Source organism: Hyperolius riggenbachi, chromosome 2, assembly GCF_040937935.1.
Source record: "Hyperolius riggenbachi isolate aHypRig1 chromosome 2, aHypRig1.pri, whole genome shotgun sequence".
Taxonomy (NCBI): Eukaryota; Metazoa; Chordata; class Amphibia; order Anura; family Hyperoliidae; genus Hyperolius; species Hyperolius riggenbachi.
The window spans coordinates 341,802,384-341,825,287 of NC_090647.1; the positions used below are offsets into that span (position 1 = coordinate 341,802,384).

Consider the following 22,904-nt stretch of genomic DNA (forward strand, 5'->3'; position numbering starts at 1 on the left):
CCAGCTAGGCCACCTCCCAAAATATTTTTGGGCTGCTTCCAAGGAGCCATTGTGGAAAATAGGGCAAGTACGGTAGTTGAGTGCAATGGGGTGTATAGAGGCTCCAACTGCTGTCCTTCTGAAAAAACTACAGTAGATTCCTGCCTTGTATTTTTACATGTTAGTGTTTTCACTAAATCTTATGACTGTTTTCCACAATGTGCTGTCAATGTGTCCAGTCTTGCGCTGTATAACCCAGATTAAGGATTATTTAGCCTCTCAATGATGTAGGACAGAGGGACACCTGCTAATTCTACTTGAAATTCCTCTTGGGGGTGTTAACATACTGCAATCTGCTTGTAAAAATGTCTTGGGTTGAGGTGCTACCCAGGAATAGTTTTTCTATACAAGAAAATTGTCACTGCAACATTCCAAAATGTATGAGTGATTTCTCTTAACCCACGTAAGTGTCATTGCTGAAGATCTTCCAGAGAGAGAAGGATTTGGTGGCTTTGTATTATTTTATGTGACTGTCAGTTATTGTTTGTTTTATATTTTACAGGAAGTCCTCAGGTACCTGTGATATGGAATGGAGACTTGATGCCTGGCAAAGACAGGAAACCACTTATCATCTTTTCTCATGGGCTTGGGAGCTTTAGGTGAGCCGAGTACCATATAGAAACTTACTGACTTACTAAGGTTCTCCTACTGTAGGTTTGGATTTAGATTATGAATGGTAAAAGTAATCATGTGCTATTAGGTGGCAAAGGTTGCAGATCCTCGCCTTGAACATGTGAGACCACAGCAAGAGTTGTTCAGAGCATAATGGTATTCACATATCAACAGCAAGAACCTCTTTTTAGCAAGTCCAGGTTGCCCTTTATTTATTAAAGTGAGGAAAAGAGGAGGAAAGGTATTGAATGCTTCTAAGTGTGGTCTAGGTAAAGAAATAAGAAAGTCTGCTCAATCAGTTTGCCTTCAGTTTGAGTACAGTTGTTTGATATTATTATATACACATGGGATGCAGTCCACTCTCTTACAGCTATCGCATTGTAGACATTCAAGATTAAGATGTGAACCTGTATATGCTGAATATATGCCCTTCTAGCGGTAGTGTATTCAAAACTCACATGGGTAGAGAAAGAGCAAGTGCTCCGGACCAAGCAACGCCTATCCTAAATATGGGTGAACAAAAGACTTCCACCTCCTGCAAATGCAGACTAAGCTTACGCTCTTCTCAGCCCATATACACAGGTGCTGAGTACTGCATGCTATGGAGACATCAGTTCCACATAAAAGCAATTGTGTTAGCAGGTACGCCTCGTGCAGGCTTATGTTATGTTTTTTTTTCTGCAGGCCGCTCCCAAGTCACATTGCATACTTGTTCCCCTAAGTAAATGAAGTAACGCTCGAGAGAGGTTAGGGCGGGTATCATGAGAGCAGCCTGCACGAGGTGTACCTGCTAACACGTATCACTTTTATGTGGAACCGATGTCTCTATTGCATGCAGTACTCAGCACCTGTGTATATGGGCTGAGAAGTGCATAAGCTTAGTCTGTGCATTTGCAGGAGGCAGAGGTCTTTTGTTCACCCATATATAGAACAGGTGTTTCTTGGTCAAGAGCACTTGCTCTTTCTCTACCCATGTGAGTGTATCCAAAACTGTAGGGCTTTTTTTTTTTTTTTTGACCGCCAATGAAAAGTGTTAGGCTGTGTGCACACATAGCAGAAACGCTAGCATTGTGTAAAAAGCTGTGTTTTTCCCACTAATGGAAGTCTATGGGCCGCAGGAAAAAACGCATATGCATTTTCTATGCGTTTTCAAACCTGCGTTTTTTAAAATGCTGGTTTTGTTGCAAAATATTCATATACGCATGAAAAACGCACATAATGAAAGTCAATAGGGCCGCAACAGTATGCGTTTTCATGCGTTTTTATGTGCGTTTTTTCCCCCAAAATATATATTTTTTTGCTGTATTTCAACTTCCTGTTGTCTTCCTAGTGATTTGCATAAATGGAAATATAAAAACACACGAAAAACGAAAACATTAACATAGAACAGCCTTTCACGCTATGTTATGTGTGCACCCAGCCTGAGGGCTCAAACCCACTAGAAGCCTTTTCTTAGCGCTAGTGATTTGAAAAAAGCTCTTGCTAATGCAATGCTATGGGGGATTTTTATAAAATCACATCGCTCAAGTGGGATCACACCCATAGCATTACATTAGCAAGAGCTTTTCAAATCACAAGTGCTTAGAAAAGGCTTCTAGTGGGTTCCAGACCTTAATCTGATCACATCTATAAAAAATCTATTCTAGCCTGCGCATTTTTCTTTAATCCCAGTTTCCTGTAATCATAAAATAGTCAAGCAGTATGGAAAAGTTCTGTCAATTTCTATGGAGTTTCAATAAAATAAATCAATTTAATGCATATTCAAAAAGTTATGTTACTTAGTCATAGTTACAATTGTAATTTTCACTGTAAGAATAGACTGCATTAAAAAATAACATCATTGTGCAGTTCATTAAAAGACACTATTCTCTGCTGGGATCATTAATTCCAAAGTGGGTCTATATATAGACCCATTCAGGTAGGCATTTTTTCTCCTCCACTTTTTCAAATCTGAATTGGCACTTTTATAACACCCCATCTATAGAAAGGGGAAACAAGTGTTGTTCCCTGATAATCTAGCTTTGAAAAGGGTACAAAAGGAGAACAGGATAGAGCCCGGAGTTGCAATCAGAAGCCTCATAGACTTGCATTAAAGGGAATCTGAAGTGAAAATAAAATTATGAGATAATGAATTGTATGTGTAGTACAGCTAAAGCTGGCCATACACTAGGCCGATTCCCCGCCGATCGACGGCAGATTCGATCACTGGGATCGAATCTTCTGTCACATCGTTCACGCTACACGCTAAATTTCGATCTATTTCGTCCCGAAATAGATTGATCACGTCGATCGCTCCGTGCGGGAAATTACCGTCGATCCCCCGCAGGTAGGGAGTGCGTCGCTAGCGGCGTTCGAGTGCTCGACGACCAACGCAATACAGCTGCAATACATTACTTGCTCTGCCGGCGCAACTCCCCAGGTCTCCGCTGTCTTCTCCGCTCTGGTCTGGTCTCCGGGATCTGTCTGTTGGTCGAATCTGATGGCAAATCGACCAGTGTATGGCTACCTTAAGAAATAGAACATTAGTAGCAAAGATATGAGCCTCATATTGTTTCCAGTACAGGAAGAGTCAGTTGTTATTTATGTAAATGAACCTTTGAGCTCTCTGACCAATTTGGTTCAAAGAGTGCTGCTGTTTTCTGAAGCACTTATACTTCAACGAAACCGTGAAATACAACTTCTGATAAGGTTTTAATACAGGTAAGTTCAAAGGTTCATTAGCTCTGCTCGGTTTCATAATCTAAAATATTAAGTGTAGTTCGTAAACTGCAAATAATAGAGAATGATGCAATGAAAAAAAAAAAAAAAAAAGCTATATAACTGAAAATAAAAATATAAGACTCTTTTGTTTGCTACTAATGTTCTATTCATTATCTGTGCTACCCATACAATTCATGATATCATACTTGTTTTTGTTTTTTTGCTTCAGTGTCACTTAAAGGAAAAAGAATGGTAAAACATTAGTTCACTATTCGCTCTCTCTTAGTCATTTTGTGCATTGTTATTGCAACGTTATGAACAGAGCCCTTCTGACTCTTGACATTCGCTCTTCTGGAATGTTATTTCACTAGTGCTGGTAAATAGTGCACTGAATAATAGAATTTCCTGCGTAGATCTTCTGAACTGCCAATTCTGAGTATTCTTTTAATTTTTAGCATGCATGCTGCTAATTACATATGTGTACCGGTATATTAATTGTGTGAATACATAAATATGCTGTAATTACGGTAGTATGCACATATTTAATTGGTGGCAAGAAAAAATAAAATCTCTTAATTTGGTAGTTCAGAATTTATGTACAGGAAACTTCATTATTCGGGTGCAAACACGACTAATAAATGGCCAAAAGCAGTACTTGGAAAAAACACTGCTTTCAGTTGTTTCTTAGTGCTTGCTTTTTTTTTTTCTCTTCCTTTTTGTGATTAGATTTATGCACGCACACGGCCACGGCCATGCAGCCGCAGTTGTATTAGAGGAATAATTAGACCAGGACCAGCGGCGGGGAACGGAGGATCGTAGGAGGACGGCGCGGGACATGACAGCTACAGGGGGCCGATAGAAGCCCCAGGTAAGTGCCTCTTATTTGTTCGGTAAAACCCTCAACAGAACCCCTTTAAGAATCCAATTTATTCCTTAGTACAGAAAAAAGGAACGGTATTCAGAGTGACCACGTCTCGCTCTATAGGGTACTTTCACACTGACACGTTGTATTGCGCTGTAAGGGACACTGTTGCACACTGTAATGCAGTGCTACTCAATCTATGGACAGTTTACACTTCATAATTGCGATGTAATGCAACGGATTATGTTGAGAAAACGCAGAACATGGAGTGTGTTGCTCAAATCACACTTGTTGACGCACACAATATTTTTCAATCATTGGTCAGTTTCTTCTTTGCCTGCTTTGCATTACATGTAAATGTTGTCTTTGATTGCATTATTTTTACATTATTATTTTTTTTTTTATTATTATTATTTAGTATTTATATAGCGCCGACATATTACGCAGCGCTGTACAGTGTATATATATATATCTTGTCACTAACTGTCCCTCAAAGGAGCTCACAATCTAATCCCTACCATTGCCATATGTCTATATTATGTAGTGTAAGTACTGTAGTCTAGGGCCAATTTTTTAGGGGGAGCCAATTAACTTATCCGTATGTTTTTTGGAATGTGGGAGGAAACCTGAGTGCCCGGAGGAAACCCACGCAGACACGGAGAGAACATACAAACTCTTTGCAGATAGTGCCCTGGCTGGGATTCGAACCAGGGACCCAGCGCTGCAAGGGGAGAGAGCTAACCTCTACGCCACCATGCTGCAATGCAATACAGCTCCCCATTGTGAAGGGAGCCTTAGCACACTTATCCCGCATTCCACATCCAATGAATAAAGGCTTAATAGCCTGCTCAAAACCACATTTATAAGGTCTCAACAGCAGTTTTCCATCAGTCCAGATTATCCCATGTAGCCATTCAAAGTCTATAAACCGTTCACAACTCGTTAGTTGTGCTGTGATGTAATGGATTCCGTAGTTACAACAAGGCAGAACATGAAGTGCGTGGCTAGGAATGCACATTGAGTATTTGTCAAGGAAGGTGCACATTGCTCAGTTACTTTGCGTGCATTGCACATCATATGCCACCACAAAGTTTCTTTTGTTTGTTGTAATGAGTATAATAATATAATGCCATGCCCTAGTATGAAACTAGCCACAGCGTGCGTCAAAACAAGCATGCTATTAGCATAAAGAATTTTGTTTGTAACATGCACAATATTGCACACGTTATCTAGAAACGCTCTATAGAAAGTGCATTATTGTAATGTGGTCCATTACAGTGCAGAGAAGTGAACATGTTCACACAATAATATGAGCAGTGAGCTCACACAGGCAACACAGTGCACAGCGCTTCTATGCATTTTTCAGCAGTATGTATCAGTCTGTACCATTGATGTGTTGTTGCAATCAGCACAGAAGTGCGGTTGTTGTGTTTAGGCCATTACTTGTGAAATATGAGCCTCATACTTGTGGCATCTTCCCCTTGTAGACTTTTTTGCTTTGTATTTTTGAAGGGCCATTTGCAAAGTTTGTCTTTTTTTTTCAGAGGAGCATACTCGTCCCTGTGTTCAGAATTGGCATCTAATGGCTTCCTGGTGGCTGCAGTGGAGCACAGGTGAATAAAAATTGAATGTCTTGTATAGTTCACTTAACCACTTCACTACTGAAGGGGTTTTCCCCTTCTGTACCAGAGCAATTTTCACCTTTCAGCACTCCTTTCATTAATTTGCCTATAACTTTATTACTACTTATCACAATGAAACGGTCTATGGGCCTGAGTCACAAAGCGGTGATAACTCCGTTATCACGCCTAAAAGACTTTAGGCGTGATAACCTTTGCACCGCTGAGTTAGCACCGCTTTGTGCTGGTTATCGCGCGCAATCTCGCGCGCAGCGCCCATAGGGTTTAATGGGCGCATCGCGCGCACTGCACCGTGCGCCGCGCGATTGCGTGCGCAAATCTTTGCACGCAGGAATTTCGCGAGAGTTTCATTTTATCACACCTAAACTGAGTTTAGGCGTGATAAAGGGCTTTTCACAGGCGTGCAAACACTTTGCACCGCTTTGTGAATCAGGCCCTATATCTTGTTTTTTTTCACCCCCAATTAGGCTTTCTTTAGGTGGTACATTTTGCTAAGAATTATTTTATTTCAAATGCATTTTAACTGGAAAAATAAGAAAAAAATTATTTTTCAGTTTTTGGCCATTATACTTTTAAAATTATACATGCTACTGTAATTAAAACTCACAAATTTTATTTGTCCCGGTTATTAAAACATTTAAAAATATTTCCCTAGTACAATGTATGGCGCCAATATTTTATTTGGAAATTAAGGTGCATTTTTTCAATTTTGCGTCCATCACTAATTACAAGACCACAATTTCATGAATAACATTAATAAACCCTTTTGACATATATATTTAAAAGTTCAGTCTCTAAGGCCCGGTTTACATTAGCGGTGGCCGTCCGGAATCGCCGTGCCGGAGCCGGACCGCTTGCAGAACGGACGGAACGGACGCACGGCAATAGCAATGAAAGCCTATGCGTCCGTTCACATGCGTCCGTTCTGCCGGACCGGAGCCGGACCGGATCCGGACTCCGGCGTCCGTTCCAACATGCGCTATTTTTTGGTCCGGCTCCTCCGGCAGCCGTATCCGGAGCGGAGCCGGACTGCACCATCCGGCCAATACAAAGCAATGAGAGCCGGAGAGCGCACAACACACTGGCTACAAAAACCGGACGTTCTACCCCACTTCCTATGCATTTTGGATGGGGACCACATGGGCCCAGCGTTCAAAGAGTGGGGCAGCAGCGATTTCATGCTGGAGCTCGTTTTGGCAGCAACATGTCTGATGTCTGATAACGAGGAGGCGAACAACAGGAAGGAGAGAATTCCCAGGTTTACGAGTAAAAAATGCCTGGATCCATGGTCCCAACTGCAGTCTCTGTATCCACGGATGGTCTCCACACGTCCACCTGTCTCCAACAATGACCCCAGACCCTTCTGCTGACCTCCCAGACCCCAGGTATTTACAGGATGTTATCTCCTTAAGAAACCGGATCCGGACCGCAACCGTGTTCACACCGCACGGAAACCGGATGCAAACGGACCGGATCCGGACCGGATCCGGATAGGAACCGTACGGATCAGGTCCGGTCCGGCTCCGGTGCGGTCCGGACATCCGGTGCGGTTTTGACAAAACCGCAAGTGTGAACGGGCCTAAGGTAACTATTTATGTATATATTTTTATTTGTCTTTTTTTTTTATTATATGCATATAATTTATTTGGGTACAATGGGAGAATTTGGGAGGTAAGTAGAGATGGTCTGAACAGTTCGTTGGCGAGCAGTATTCTGTGAACATACGCTGTTCGCATTCGCAGCGAATATTTGGCGTGTTCAATTTGCCCCCTGTACATCATCATTGAGCTCAACTTTGACCCCTTACCTCACAGTCAGCAGACACATGGCAGCCAATCAGCTAGCACCCCTTCCTGGGCCCTGCCCCCTATCAAAAAAGCAGTTACAGTATTAATTCTCTGCTGGCTGCTGACTGTTAGTGAGAGCAGGGTCACACTTAGGTAGGGAAAGCATTATATAGGCCTGTGTCCTTGTTCCTCACTAGCTGTGAAAGCAAACAGCCCTTTTGAGGGGTAGCACATCTGACTCCTGTGTTTTTTTTGTGTGTGACACTCCACAGCCCACTAACACCCAGTGCTGCGTGCACACTACTGCTGTTGCCTCATTAAGTTGCAGGCACAGAACCACTACAGTGCATTATTATTTCACTGTATTCTGATAGTACTATTGCATTTCTCAGTGTGAGACACTCCACAGCCCACTGACACCCAGAGCTGTGCATAATGTGATTTCTGCCCTTTAGGGATTAAAACCCGACTTTGCGTCAACACCGTAATTTTTGGTGAGACGTTTGGCATGGATCCCCCTTTGGCATGCCACAGTCCAGGTGTTAGACCCCTTGAAACTTTTTCATCAGGTTTGTGGCCAGAAACAGTCTTTGTAGGTTATAAAATTTAACTGCCCATTGAAGTCTATTGCGGTTCGGCAGATTCACCTGTTTGCAAACATTTTTCAGAAGTTCGCGTTCGCCGTTCACGAACAGAAAATTCTATGTTTGCGACATCTCTAGAGGTAAGGGGTTGATTTTAAATGTAATGGTGCGTCCTTTTATTAAAAAAAATGAATGTAGGTGCAATTTTACTATTTGGCCACTAGATGTCCTTGCACATTACTTCCAATTAGTGTATTATAAGTACACTAAACAGGAAGTAATGCGTGGATGTGTTACTCCAGTAGTCACAATGATCGCACCATCTCTTTTATGCCGGCGATCATTGAAACAGGGACTTAGATTAATGAATGGGAACTGCGTTCCCATTCATTTATTTCTCCACTAATGGGTGGCGGTGAGTACCCACGCAGGAGCAAGCGCGGGAGTGAGCGGTGGCCATCCGCCGCAATAGACAAATATCTACGTCTCTGGACAGGAGCTAAAGTCCTGCGGGAAGTAGATTTGCCGTCACAAACCACATACGTGGTTAAACTTCCTTTTTAAACATATTGTAATTTATTTATTGATTTCCTGTATTTATCCAGCACCAGTATATCATGCATCCGTTTACATTTAGAAAGGTTTACAACCCCCTTTGCCAAAACAACTAAGAGCCTAAAAGTGACCATACACAGCGATCTACATGAACAAGGTGATCATACAAAGTTCAAATCTTTTTTTTTTTTTTTTTTTCTTCTTGAATAAAACAAATTAGTCAAATAGAATTTTCCTCCCTGACCAATCAGGCATTTTTTCAGAATTTCTACAAAATTGATTCTAATAAGTGAAGTTTCAAATTTTTTCGTACAGTCAATTATTTTAGCGAATACACATTACAATCCAGTTTAGCTCCTGGAGAAATTTAATGAATATAGTCCACTCTATCAGTCACTAAAAATACTATTTCCACATTGCTTCAGTCAATAATATAATAAATAGTTAATATTAACTTTGTTTTCATTAACTGACTCTGGGTATTCAGGCAACTGAAACACATGCTGTATTTTTTGAACCATAAGATGCATTTTTTCCCCCAAAAAGGGGCAAATGTTGGTGCGTCTTATGGTCCAAATGTAGCACTGTGCCTCTCCTAAATCTCTGGCAGTCTAGTGGTCCCAGGCTCGCCTGCCCACTTGAATACTAAAGTCCCCTTGCTCCCAGCAATCCCCCCTCCCTCTTTTTTTATTTATTTATTATTTAGTATTTATATAGCGCCGACATCTTACACAGTGCTGTACAGAGTATATATAGTCCTGTCCCTTAACTGTCCCTCAGAGGGGCTCACAATCTAATCCCTATCATAGTCTTATGTCTATGTATGTATCGTGTAGTGTAGTGTAGTGTATGTATCGTAGTCTAGGGCCAATTTAGGGGGAAGCCAATTAACTTATCTGTATGTTTTTGGGATGTGTGAGGAAACTGGAGTGCCTGGAGGAATCCCACACAGGCACGTGGAGAATATATAAACTCCTTGCAGATGTTGACCTGGCTGGGATTCGAATCAGGAGCCCAGCGTTGCAAGGTGAGAGCGCTAATCACTAAGCCACCATGCTGTGCTGCACTATGCCCCCAGGATGCCCGCAATGTCCCCAGGCTAGTACTAGGCTCTCCTCGCTCCCTCCTTACGTCCGATGCAATAGTGTGCTGCAGCCTGCAGCAGGGATCGGTGTCAGGTACCCTATGTCCTGGGAGCGACAGCTCTGTTTTCCATACAATGGCAGGTGTTCTTCTCTACTGTGTCTTTAAGGGTACCTTGCTTGATGACCTCATCAAGCAAGGACTCTAAGCTAGAGTATAGGAGAACGCCAGACGACGTTTGGAGAGCAGAGGCTTGCCTTGAGCAAGGGGACACTGCTCCTTAGGCCAGGGCTTTTCAACCCTTTCCTCAAGTACCACCAACAGTGCATGTTTTGCAGAAAACTACAAACATGCACAGGTGAGGTAGTTAGTGGCTCAGCAGAGCTGATTAACTACCTCTGTGGATTTGCACAACACATGCACTGTTGGTGGCACTTGAGGACAGGGTTGAAAAGCCCTGCCTTAGGCTGCACCACACTGTGCATCGGAGGGAGGAGTATTAGCCTCGGCACATTGCTGCCGTCATAGAGCATGAGTACACAGTGCAGCACACTGCTCCAACAACCTGCAAGAGCAGTGTTGTGGCAGTGACCTCTTTCCAGCAGAACATGATTTATTCTCCAGTGAGATTACAGCACTGCCTCATGCAGCCATGATTAAGGGACCTGCTAAAGGTTTGACATGACAGGCAATGCAATGCTCAAACCGTCAGCAGACATTAAGCATAGCTTGTGGACTGGCCAATTATTGTAAAAATCACAGAGAGAATCATATCCAGCAAGCAATGCATGTTTTGGTAGATGGTCTCTCCAATGTGCTCCTTTCTAAATTGACACACTGCAATCTCTTGTGGAAGGATGTCTTCCCTTCATTCCTCAGATGATGGAGGTCTTGGGAAGGAAGTGGAAGGTCTACATTATGTCATCTTCCTCATATCTCCGACCTCAGGAGCTTGGGGGAGAAGCTCCACACGATGCCCCTGCATCATAGACACACCAGGTTCAGTCTATTTTTTTGTTTCCTGGTTTTGGTCTCCTTACCCTTGGTGCGTCGTATGGTTCAAAAAATACAGTAATTTAGCCTTCTTCCAACCGCCTTTGCACTATTTTCATGCAAAGTGATAATGCTTTACGGATATCAGTGTAGTTGGGACATGGCTTGTGTCTGAGCCAACTATAAACCACAGCATGTATTACAGCTCAAGCACCAACTACTTCTGCCACTAACAAACTACTCTCAGGGTAATGAATAGGAATGCTTATGTAACTGGTTACAGAGCAGCTTCAAATGCAGTTCTTCCAATCACTTGTTCCAAGAGGGGATAATTGTGAAACTGCTTTTGGCATCTACTTATCAAGCACCCGAATCTGCTCTAATTCCCTGAGAATGCAGTCTTTTGGGTATTATATGTTGTTTAACCACTTCAGCCCTCAGTCGTGTTTCACTTTATGCATCCAAGCAATTTTCACCTCCCATTCATTCGCCTATAACTTTATCACTACTTATCACAATTAACTGATCTATATCTTGCTTTTTCTACCACCAATTAGGCTTTCTTTGAGTGGTACATTTTGCTAGGAGCTACTTTACTGTAAATGCATTTTAACAGGAAGAATAAGAGAAAAACAGGAAAAAATTGATATTTCTCAGTTTTCGCCCATTTTAGTTTTATAATAATACATGCCTCCATAATTAAAACCTACGTATTGTATTTGCCTAATAGTCCCGGGTATTACACCGTTTAAAATCTCTCCCTATCACAATGTATGGCGACAATATTTTATTTGGAAATAAAAGTGCATTTTTTCCATTTTGCATCCATTACTATTTACAAGCTTATAATAAAAAAACTAGAAATATTTCATCTTTACATGGATATTTAAAAACTTTAGACCCTTAGCTAAATATTTACATTTTTTTATTGTAATTTTTTTTTGTTTTTTATTAAACACTTTATTTGGGTATTTTTGGGAGGGTGGGATGCAAATAGTAATTTTTTATGTAAATATGTGTTTATTTTAATTTTTTTTTAAATGTAGATGTAGTTTTATTATTTGGCCACAAGATGGCAACCATGAGTTTGTTTACATTATGTCACTCTAATCGTAACATACCCTTAGAGGGACGTAGGGGGGACGTAAGAGGTAGAAAAAGCGAGGCTTCCGAGAGAAGCCGTCGCTTTTTCTGCCGGGGAAAGGGATCAATGATTGGGCACCATGTCCCGATTCATTGATTCCCTGGCTAACGAACGGTGGCCCGGGTGCGCATGTGCATGCGCGCGATCGGCCACAGAAGCGCACATGCGGCCTTTTGGACGTATACTATACGTCCAAAAGGCCAAAGTAGTTAAGTACTTCTGCATTCTTGAGGCTCCTTGCACAGTTGCGCTGCGTTGCTCCCTGCCGCAAGGGCCATGCAAATCTATGGAGATTTGAACAGTTAACGCGATGCGTCGTGGTGTGCCGTAAGTATCCATACTGCCTCAATGCCAACGCAAAGTCTGCATGGCGTTACTGTGTGATCCATGCCTACCACACGGATTATTCAGCAATGCAAGTCAATGGGTAACGTAGTAAGAGCACATGATTTGCAATGCGCATACGCGGACCAACGGGTATCCCGGTGACATAATTCCTGTCCAGCAGGGAGTATGTCACTAGTGGGGATGGGGGGGGCGCAACACTATGCATATGACCTTGTCGCCGCACCATGGCACAGGGTCATATGAAGCCATTAATAGGTGTGCAACCGGCCTTAACAATATACAGTATGTTGTTTTGTTTCAAATTTTCAACTATAAACTGAACCTGAAAAATGTGAAACCACACGAATTAATGTTTCATATTTTGTCATGCTTTAACCCTTGGTTTGACTGGCTATTTTTTGTAACTGCGAAAGTTTTTATTTTTGTTTTATTTTAATGAAGTAAATATTCTGGCTGGTTTTACCAAAATTATACCAAAATATTACCAAATACCAATTACCAAAATGCCTTTTTAGAAACTTGTAAACTAAAGCCTCATATACATGGTAGACAGAACTCTATTAAGGTTAAGGCTCTAGCAAGCCAGATCTTTAAATCACAGCAATGACTGAATGCACAGTTCCAGTGTTTACCCAACCTAACAGAAGGTGCTCCATCATGCACTGCACCATGTTCCCTCTTCCATTGAGACAATACAAATCACTGAGGTATACCCAAGTGACATGATGTCTGTACAATGTGTACCAAAGGTACATACACACAGATTGTCACCTTCAGGGATCAAGACTCGGTCCCTTAGGCAACAGTGAAAGGCTGAGTGCTGCACAGAAGCCCCCTGAGGCTGCAGCATTACAATGAATTTTGCTGTTATGGATGGGAAGGAGGGACAAGAGTATGGCACTTCACAAAGCGGTTTCCGGCAGACAGGGTATTGTGGAAAACAGTGTGATCTCCCGACAATATCCAGCACTCCATGTTCTCGGCAGAGTCAACACCAATCCCACTTCAGATAACGATGTTTGAGTGTGTGTGCTAGTCTTAATAATGGGTGTTCGAGAGATAGCTAAAAAAAAAATTGGGTTTCCGTCATTAAGTCTGAAGTCTTATGCATTGTAATGCTAGAGACTGGTTTTCTCAGTGCCAATTCAAATGAACTGTAGTTCATGGCCGAAATCCCTGCCCTCTTACCACCTGCCTGCTGCTGCCAAGTTCATTCTGTGCTTGGTGTGTGGTCAGTGTGTCTTCTTCTTTGTGGTCCTGGCACACGGCCGCACCAGTTAATGACAGTCTTGGGGGGAGGTTGAGCAAAGTCACTGCTCATCACATGAAGTGATCCTAAAACAATAAAGCAAGACACTGTCCGGGTTATAGAACTTACCTGACAAACCAAGAGCTAAGATCTCTGAAAAAGGAAATACGGATTTGCAGCACTTCATAAGTGCAGAACATGAAATAAGGGACAGCAATAACAACTAGCTTAAGATCTTTCCTTTTTCGTAGTCTTTTTTTTTAAAAAATTTATTTATGTTTTTAATATAATATTTTTTACTGTCTGTCACTCTTCCAGCTTTCTGTCTGGACTAGACTCGACCAGACTCGCCAAATATTGTGATAGAGACATGCGATAATAATAAAAACATAAAACAGGCCCCAACTATCTTAGGCTACAATACATGTTTTCCCCTAATGTGGGCTTTGAAAGCATTTAGCTTTAGAGCATAAAATATTTTGGAGCATAAGGATTTTTTATTGGCTTTCAAATTCTGCTAAATATTTAGACCAATTGTGGAATTCAATATGGCTCTCTCTACATTCACATGAGGAAAAAAAATGTATGTGAATCATATTCTTTACAGCCACAGAAAAGGGTGAAGGAGGCAGAAATTAGTTTACTATTTTAGTTTACTATGTATTGTAAAGAATGTTCAAGTTCACATTTAGTCTGAAGTGAAAATGACATTATGAGGATATTGTAATAAGTTGGGTTCCCTGATTTGTGCTCCAAGATATGCAGCCATTGTTAACTGTGACCAAAAACATAAAAGGATAACGCATTTAGATTACCATCAATAGTACCCTATGACAATTTGATTAAGAGGAGTGGTGTTGTCCAAACTGTGTGGGTGAAAAAGTTAGGCATGGAAATCAGCGTTCCCAGACTCAGCTGGTCTTGTAGCCTGGAATAAAAAAAAGGATCTCAGTATGATCAATGTGTAGAATTATTAATTTGTCTAAATGTATGGTACATATCATTGTATTTATCAGCATGGGATCTATATAATCATCTCACAGGGATGGCTCAGCCTGTGCCACATACCATTTTTCAGACGTCTCAGCAGAAGGGACAAGCACAGCGCTCCAGGAGGTCTGGATCCCTTTTAGGAAGCCTCAGCCTGGAACAAGACTATTCTATTTCAGAAACTATCAGGTATCTCAGTTCATATCCTCTATCATTTCTTGTGTAATAATATGGCATCGATAACTGATAGCAGAGAAAGAATTACAGTACTTCAAATTTCAAAGTACCGTAATAAATAAATTGTTTTTGTACAGTGAATTCAGAATGCTTACACTGTGGCAATTGTGACACTAATTAAAGTATCCTCTAGGTATTCACACTTCTCGGACAGCACACCTTAACTTGCCTCGTTGGTCGTGCCCAGTCTAGTCCAAGTGGCAAGCCAGGACTTAGTAGAATCCAGAGTAAGAAGATGACCAACACCGACCGATTCTTAAAGTACCAGATGTTTATTCACCAGAAAGCATGTGAATAACACGTAGCCAGCAACATCCAGTTAGCATATAAGGATGTAACATATAGCTCTTAAATATTTAAAGAGCTATATGTTACATCTTTATATGCTATCTGGATGTTGCTGGCTATGTGTTATTCACATGCTTTCTGGTGAATAAACATTTGGTACTTTAGGAATCGGTCGGTGCTGGTCATCTTCTAACTTCAGTATGCTCTAGGTATAAATCTGAACATACCATTTGAATGCTCAGCGCTTGTACACGCTGTTGCTGTGCTGCTTTCAGCAATGCGTCCGGTCTCACTGTGCAATAGTGCATAGACAGTAATGCACACATATATGCACTGTGCAGCAGTGTGTTCTGACTCTTAATAAGCCCACCCTGCACCCTCAATGGTTACACACGGACCCTCTCTCCATACACCACTTCCTGCATTCCACATTTTCTTAACTATCTCCCCTCCAGACCCTCAATAAGCCCCTCTCCCTCTTTACCCATCCCCAGCAGCCTCCGTAAACTCATGCTTTTCTCTCAGGACCCTCAATAAGCCCCCTCCTTTTCCATCCTCACCCCCACTCCATGTCTCATTAGTAGACTCACTCTCCTTCTACCAGACCCTCAGTAAGCCCCTACTCTCTCTCTACCCACTCCAGCATCCTCAATAGCCTCTTGCTGTCCCTTCCAGTCCCACAATGAGATCCCCTCTATTCCCATCCTTGATCTAGCATTTGCAGCATAATCACTCTCTCCCCTGGAAACCCTCAGTAAGACCTCTCTCCCCATCTACCCCCAGCATCCTCATTAGCCTCACTCTATTCCCTCCAGACCCTCAATAAGCTGCAGTAGCTGCACTCCCGCAGACCATCAGTAAGCTCCTCTCTTTTCCCCCATCCATCCCCAGCATCCACTCTGCCTTTCAAACCCTTAAAGAGACTCTGTAACAAAATGTTCAGCCTTATTTCTTCTATCCTATAAGTTCCTATACCTGTTCTAATGTGGTCTGGATTACTGCAGCCTTTTCTAGTTGCACTGTCTCTGTAATATATCTAATCTTCTTTTCTTTGTCAAGCTTTGTTGACCCAAGGAGGAATGTGGTGCCTTTACTGTGATAGGGAGAAGTTATGCACACCCCCTGCACGCCCCCTCCAGACTCTGTGTGCTTTGTTTACTCCTCACAGACAGAGCTCTTTGAGGGGGAGGGGAGCTGCCTGTCACATGCTGAGAACTGTGAGAAATCCAGACTGGAGTGCAGATAATTCACTATGTAATAAAAGCTTGTAGTATACTGTAACATATATTATATATATATATATATATATATATATATATATATACACACACACACACACACACACACACACACACACACAACTTCCTGGTTAGCGGCCATGTTTTTTGTTGCCTAAAAATGGCAATTAAAAGCCAGGATCGCGGCGGGGAGTGGCGGAAACGGCAAAGAGGGATCCAGGAGAACATAATAAATAGGATGGTATGCTTTTTATTGTAAGAATTTGAGAGTACAGATTCTCTTTAATAAGTCTATCTCTTCCCACCCACACCCTGGCATCTTCAACAGCCTCACTGCCCCCACTCCTAGTCCTTTAACAACCCCTTCTGTTCTCACTCACTCCACAGCACCCTTACACAATCCTTACTCCTCCCAGACCCTATAAAGGTGCATACACATGCACATTAACTGTTGCCCATAAGGTGCAGATAGTGCCCTTGCCAGGATTCGAATCGGGGACCACTAACCACTAGGCCACCTTGCTGCCCATGTATATCCAAGTAATGTGCATGTTGCTAGTGCAGCACACACACTATTCAGCTGGCATAAGTAATGTCTGTGCGCTTCGTGTGCTTGTCAGTTTTACCACTGTTTAGTGAATATGCCCGATGTGAACGTTTGTGGATCATTTGTCTGTCATTTAATGACACAGTGTGGGGATCGAAATCCTGGGAGGCCCCAAAGTCAAGTTTCAATCAGGTCATTGTAAAATTGAGGCATGGCTTAAGGTATGGCAGGGGCAGTTCTTAGTGTCCCTTCTTCCTTGTTCCAAAAGTTAGGTTTGGTGCAGTACAGAACATTTTTGCATCATTGCAATATGGTTTCCCCATCTTATCCATGAAAGTATTCGTTTTTGCCACAGTAAGGATAAATAAAACATATGATTAGGTAAATACACATAAAGCTCTAAAACAGTTATACGAATACACTGATGTGGCCATCTCCTTTTATGGAGAAGTCATCTTCCCACTCACTCTCTTTTTTATAATCCGCGTCCACACATGCAGAAGTAGATCCATGTACATTTCCCTTCTACAGAGCAGCATAAGTAGTAGTAGTAGTCTCAGAAGACACAAGCTTCAGTACTTCTGCAAAACTCAGATCTACGCTGGGCCTACACTTCACAGTATGCCGCGTATATATATATATATATATATATATATATATATATATATATATATATATATATATATATACACACACACAATTTAGTTTCCACCAGTGCCAGTTCTAGAGTTTTTGCTGCAAACTTGTGATGCGACCCCTATCCTCCCCCCCCTCCCCCCCCCCCGAACTGGAATGATCACACAGCGCCCGACAATTTGCACCGCACGTTATAGCTGCAGTGAGCACCCCAAAAAACACCCTCAGTATAGGTAGGTGGCAAGGTATAGGTGCCCCCAGTATTGGTAGCTATTAACAGTGGCTCCTGGTATAGGTTAGCCAGGTACAGTTGCCCCCAGTATAGGTTGGCAAGGCACTCTCTTCGCTTCCTGTTTCTGCCTGGTGCTGCCCCCAGGCTTCTGCCGCCTGGGAAAGTCGCCTCACTTGGCATCATGGGCGGACTGGGCCTGGTTTCCACTAGGGCAGGGGTCGGCAACCCGCGGCTCCGGAGCCGCATGCGGCTCTTTTTCATCTTCGCCGCGGCTCCGGTGTCAGTGGCTGCGGCACGCGTGACGTGTGCTGTTGTCGCTGGCCGGCAGCCTATCAGAGAGGCTGCCGAACCAGTGCAGGGTTTCGGGCGGCCATTTTCCCGTAGCCCTGCAGGCAGGACGTGACGTAGGAAGAGGATCGTGGGAGTTGCGCGCCACAAGGTCGGGACCGGAGGTCGGGACAGGAGGAGATCGTGACAGGAGGTCTTCTGACTAGGTGAGTAAATGGGTTTTTTTTTCAGATCTGCTGAAGGATTGTGCATATGGGGGTCAGATCTGCTGAAGGATTGTGCATATGGGGGTCAGATCTGCTGAAGGATTGTACATATGGGGGTCATATCTGCTAACGATTTGTGCATATGGGGGTCATATCTGCTAACGATTTGTGCATATGAGGGTCATATCTGCTAACGATTTGTGCATATGGGGGTCATATCTGCTAACGATTTGTGCATATGGGGGTCATATCTGCTGAAGGATTGTGCATATGGGGGTCATATCTGCTAACGATTTGTGCATATGGGGGTCATATCTGCTAACGATTTGTGCATATGGGGGTCATATCTGCTAATGATTTGTGCATATGGGAGTCATATCTGCTAACGATTTGTGCATATAGGAGTCATATCTGCTAACGATTTGTGCATATGGGGGTCATATCTGCTAACGATTTGTGCATATGGGGGTCATATCTGCTGAAGGATTGTGCATATGGGGGTCATATCTGCTAAAGATTTGTGCATATGGGGGTTATATCTGCTAACGTTTTGTGCATATGGGGGTCATATCTGCTAACGATTTGTGCATATGGGGGTCATATCTGCTAACGATTTGTGCATATGGGGGTCATATCTGCCAACGATTTGTGCATATGGGGGTCATATCTGCTAACGATTTGTGCATATGGGGGTCATATCTGCTGAAGGATTGTGCATATGGGGGTCATATCTGCTAACGATTTGTGCATATGGGGGTCATATCTGCTAACGATTTGTGCATATGGGGGTCATATCTGCTAACGATTTGTGCATATGGGAGTCATATCTGCTAACGATTTGTGCATATGGGGGTCATATCTGCTGAAGGATTGTGCATATAGGGGGTCATATCTGCTAACGATTTGTGCATATGGGGGTCATATCTGCTGAAGGATTGTGCATATGGGGGTCATATCTGCTAACGATTTGTGGATATGGGGGTCATATCTGCTAACGATTTGTGCATATGGGGGGTCATATCTGCTAGCGATTTGTGCATATGGGGGTCATATCTGCTAACGATTTGTGCATATGGGAGTCATATCTGCTAACGATTTGTGCATATGGGGGTCAGATCTGCTGAAGGATTGTGCATATGGGGGTCATATCTGCTAACGATTTGTGCATATGGGGGTCATATCTGCTAACAATTTGTGCATATGGGGGTCATATCTGCTAACGATTTGTGCATATGGGGGTCATATCTGCTAATGATTTGTGCATATGGGGGTCATATCTGCTGAAGGATTCTGCATATGGGGGTCATATCTGCTAACGATTTGTGCATATGGGGGTCATATCTGCTAACGATTTGTGCATATGGGGGTCATATCTGCTAACGATTTGTGCATATGGGAATCATATCTGCTAACGATTTGTGCATATGGTTTTGCGGCTCCCAGTTTTTTTTCTCTTTTCGGAAACGGGTCCAAGTGGCTCTTTATGTCTTAAAGGTTGCAGACCCCTGGTCTAGGGGCAGAGTTTCTAGGTCCAATGTGGTGTTCAGGACAACGGAAAGTTACAAGTCCGAAATTCACACGCGTCATTGGGGGAAGCGCCATGTTCCTCTATAGAACACGGCATCGGAATTTTTGCTGCAATTGCGTTTTTTTTGTTTTTGTTTTTTTTCAGTCTCTAGGCATTAATGGGAATGATTTCATACATTAGGAGGAAACAGCCCAATGATTTTCAATGCACTGTTACACCTAATGGGAATTTCATGTGCGTTCGTGTCTGGGATCTGTCCGGAATGTGGAAACTCGGCCTTAGTGTATTTATCCTCTGAATATTGTTGTGTTTAATATTTAAAATACGCTCTTTTCATAAGTATCAGACTGTAAAATGATAAATATCACAGAAAAGTGATTTGTGTGTGTGGGTGCATGCGTGTGTGTCAAATAAAGATGTTTAGCCACCCCAGCAGCAGTTATGTGTCACACTATGTAGCAGATTAAAGCGCTTTGGTCATATAACTGTAGCAACCTGTATTTTAATATTGGACGTCAATGGATGATTACAATCCATTATAATAATGACATTGCTGTATTCTGTTTGTATTTCAGACATTATCATGCTATTAAGCTGCAGTTTGTAAGTTAGTGTTTGTTTTCCTCAGCTTTTATAAGTAGAATTCCCTTGTTTGCAGCTGACAAGCCTCTGCATGCACTCCATAATCTCATTAGAACAGTGCTAAGATGTGCTGAATACTTTAGTTACAGCTGGAAGATGACAGTGCTGTGATCTGCTACATACAGTGTTTTGAACTGTTTTGACTGCTGAATGGTGTTATTATTTCTGTTTAGCAGAAAAAAAAAATAAGATGGGCTTTATTTATAATCAGCCAGTGTGCTAGAAAAAAATGCATCAGTTCTGCTGGAATAACACTATTTTTCAGGTCTACAGACTTATGAAAGTAGGGAACAGCTGAAAAGATTACCACTTTTTGTAATAACCACCTTTTGCTCCGGCACCAGCAAACTCATCAGCAAGAGTTTGCAAACACGACTCCTCACACAGCAAGCAGGAGATGGACTTTTCTCAAGCTTCTTCAATGTTTAAGGAGTTTATTCAGAAAACAGATATACAGATAGATACAGTTCATCATATCCTAGCAAGCAAAGCAGATCTTCATGTTTCTTGGCGTTACAGCTCTTGCCTAACTCCCTGCGGAAGTTAGTCAGGTATTCTTATATCTACTCTATGTTACACTAGACTACCTATGTACAGCATACATCATATCAGATTACAGAAAGGAATGAACATACTTAGAGGTCCCAGTCAGTATTGAAGCATAGCAGGAATCAGAGAGCTCCCTTTTTCAGCTCGTCCAGCTATTAATACCGACTAGGAAAGAGTTAAATGTGATCTCATCTTCGCCACGACTATTGGCTGAGCCCCCTCGTGGTGTTATAATACACACCTACTCGATTAATATTCAATGAGGCTTCTGCCCCACTTACAAGGAATTTGGTGTTTAGTAAATATGGCTGATGTTTACTGTTCTAGTGGTGTACATGCACAGGTCAGGGAGACCTGTGGCCTTGTCCATAGAACAGCTTCTTGGTATGTTCTGGTTCTGCTGACAGAACTGCAGATTTTCTCTCTAAGAGAAAATCCCCTTAAAGGGCAGGTCTGCTCCCCAAGCCTTTTTGACTAACTCAGTCCAAATAACTGAGGCCTACTTAAATTATAACAATCCCCCCTAAAAAGGCTTGACCTGCAGATCCCAGCTTCTGAACCCACCAGTACCTGGTTTATTTTCTTTATGTTTCACTTTTCGATGTTCGTGCTCACACAACTTCTCTGCGCTAAGCGGTTATCCCTGGAAGAGAGAGAGCAAGACCTCTTGGTCTTCCTGTAACCAGGCTCTCTGGGGAGGCCCTACTTCTAAGTCCCTCTATACCACATGTGTAGCATTCACAAACTTGCATGACCACAGAAAAGTGAAACTCGTTTGTTTGTTACACACTGGAGCAGTGCCAGGTGCCTTCTAAAAGAGCGCCTTTATACAATCAGCTCCATCACCGGTACTACTAAACCTATACCCGTAACCCTGTATATCCCTTAATTTGGAAATATTGGTTCATGAGATTGTTTATGAGGCACCAATCTCTTGACCAGGTTAATTTGTTTTACGTAATTTTAACACACAACCTCACCTGGATAATGATGCCTAAAGTTGTCATCCCCATCCAGACGACCAGTGGGTGTAGGAAGAACTTTTGAACTGCAGAGGCCCAGTCCGAGTGTCCCTGGAACATCGCCGGAAACCTTTTCCACCAGGTCAGACTGGAACTCACCTGCTTATTTTTGTGTTTTACCTCGTTAAGATCACCTGGATCATGGTGAAATCTTACCTCTAACTTAGTGTACTGTTTGTTTAACCTTTGTAACAAAATGTGGTCGTCTTGGGTCAAAACCTGTTCCCCTTTGTCCCATGTCGTGTTATCTTTCAGGATGGGAACTTCAAGTGAAACTTTGAACTTTAGAGTTCTCTTAACAATTTGAGAAATAACGTCATCAAACTTGGATGACTCGATCCATATGGGATCTCCGCTCACACAATATGTTCCCCTTGGAAAATCCCCCTTATCGGAAGAATTATGAGAATGTAAATGTGTCCTTAGACTTTTTGTTAAAAAAACAAACCTTTCCTTCAGCCACCGGAACTATCGGTTTGGCTTCAGGGCGGATCTTTTGAATGGTAGCCTCGCATTCTGTGTTATTGAGCCAGCAGGCTTCTTCACTAAATTTGGCTTGCTCCGGCCCCCACAGGTACCTCTGTGAGAATTGCCCGCATGAGGACAACTCTACTCGTTTCACCTCCCCGTCTAGCACCAAAAAAGGTTGACCTCTCAGGTCCTGGTGTAAGACATGTGTTGAGGTGGGAACTAAGGAAGTGGCGGTGCCTAAAGGAATGTTGCACCGTTTCCATTTGTTCACCCAAACATCTCGAAGCTTCCATGCAAAAGATCCTTCTCCAGAAAAATCGATGTACCTTCCCTTGTCCAATCTCAGTTGTACAGGATCTTTATTCATCTCCCTGACAAAATATGTCCCCAACTGTCCTGATTGGACCTCTTCCTCCCTTATGTCCTGAGGCACA

At 42.5% G+C, this 22,904-nt stretch overlaps 1 protein-coding gene across 1 annotated transcript in view; it reads left to right on the top strand.

Annotated features, from left to right (window-relative positions):
- Positions 1–22,904, top strand: part of LOC137545045 (platelet-activating factor acetylhydrolase 2, cytoplasmic-like) — a 107,362-nt gene that overhangs the window by 43,987 nt on the left and 40,471 nt on the right. The window contains exons 3-5 of the mRNA XM_068266147.1: positions 542–638; positions 5,758–5,826; positions 14,640–14,775. Coding sequence (XP_068122248.1) covers positions 542–638; positions 5,758–5,826; positions 14,640–14,775 — 302 coding nt within the window. The remainder of the gene's footprint in view (positions 1–541; positions 639–5,757; positions 5,827–14,639; positions 14,776–22,904) is intronic.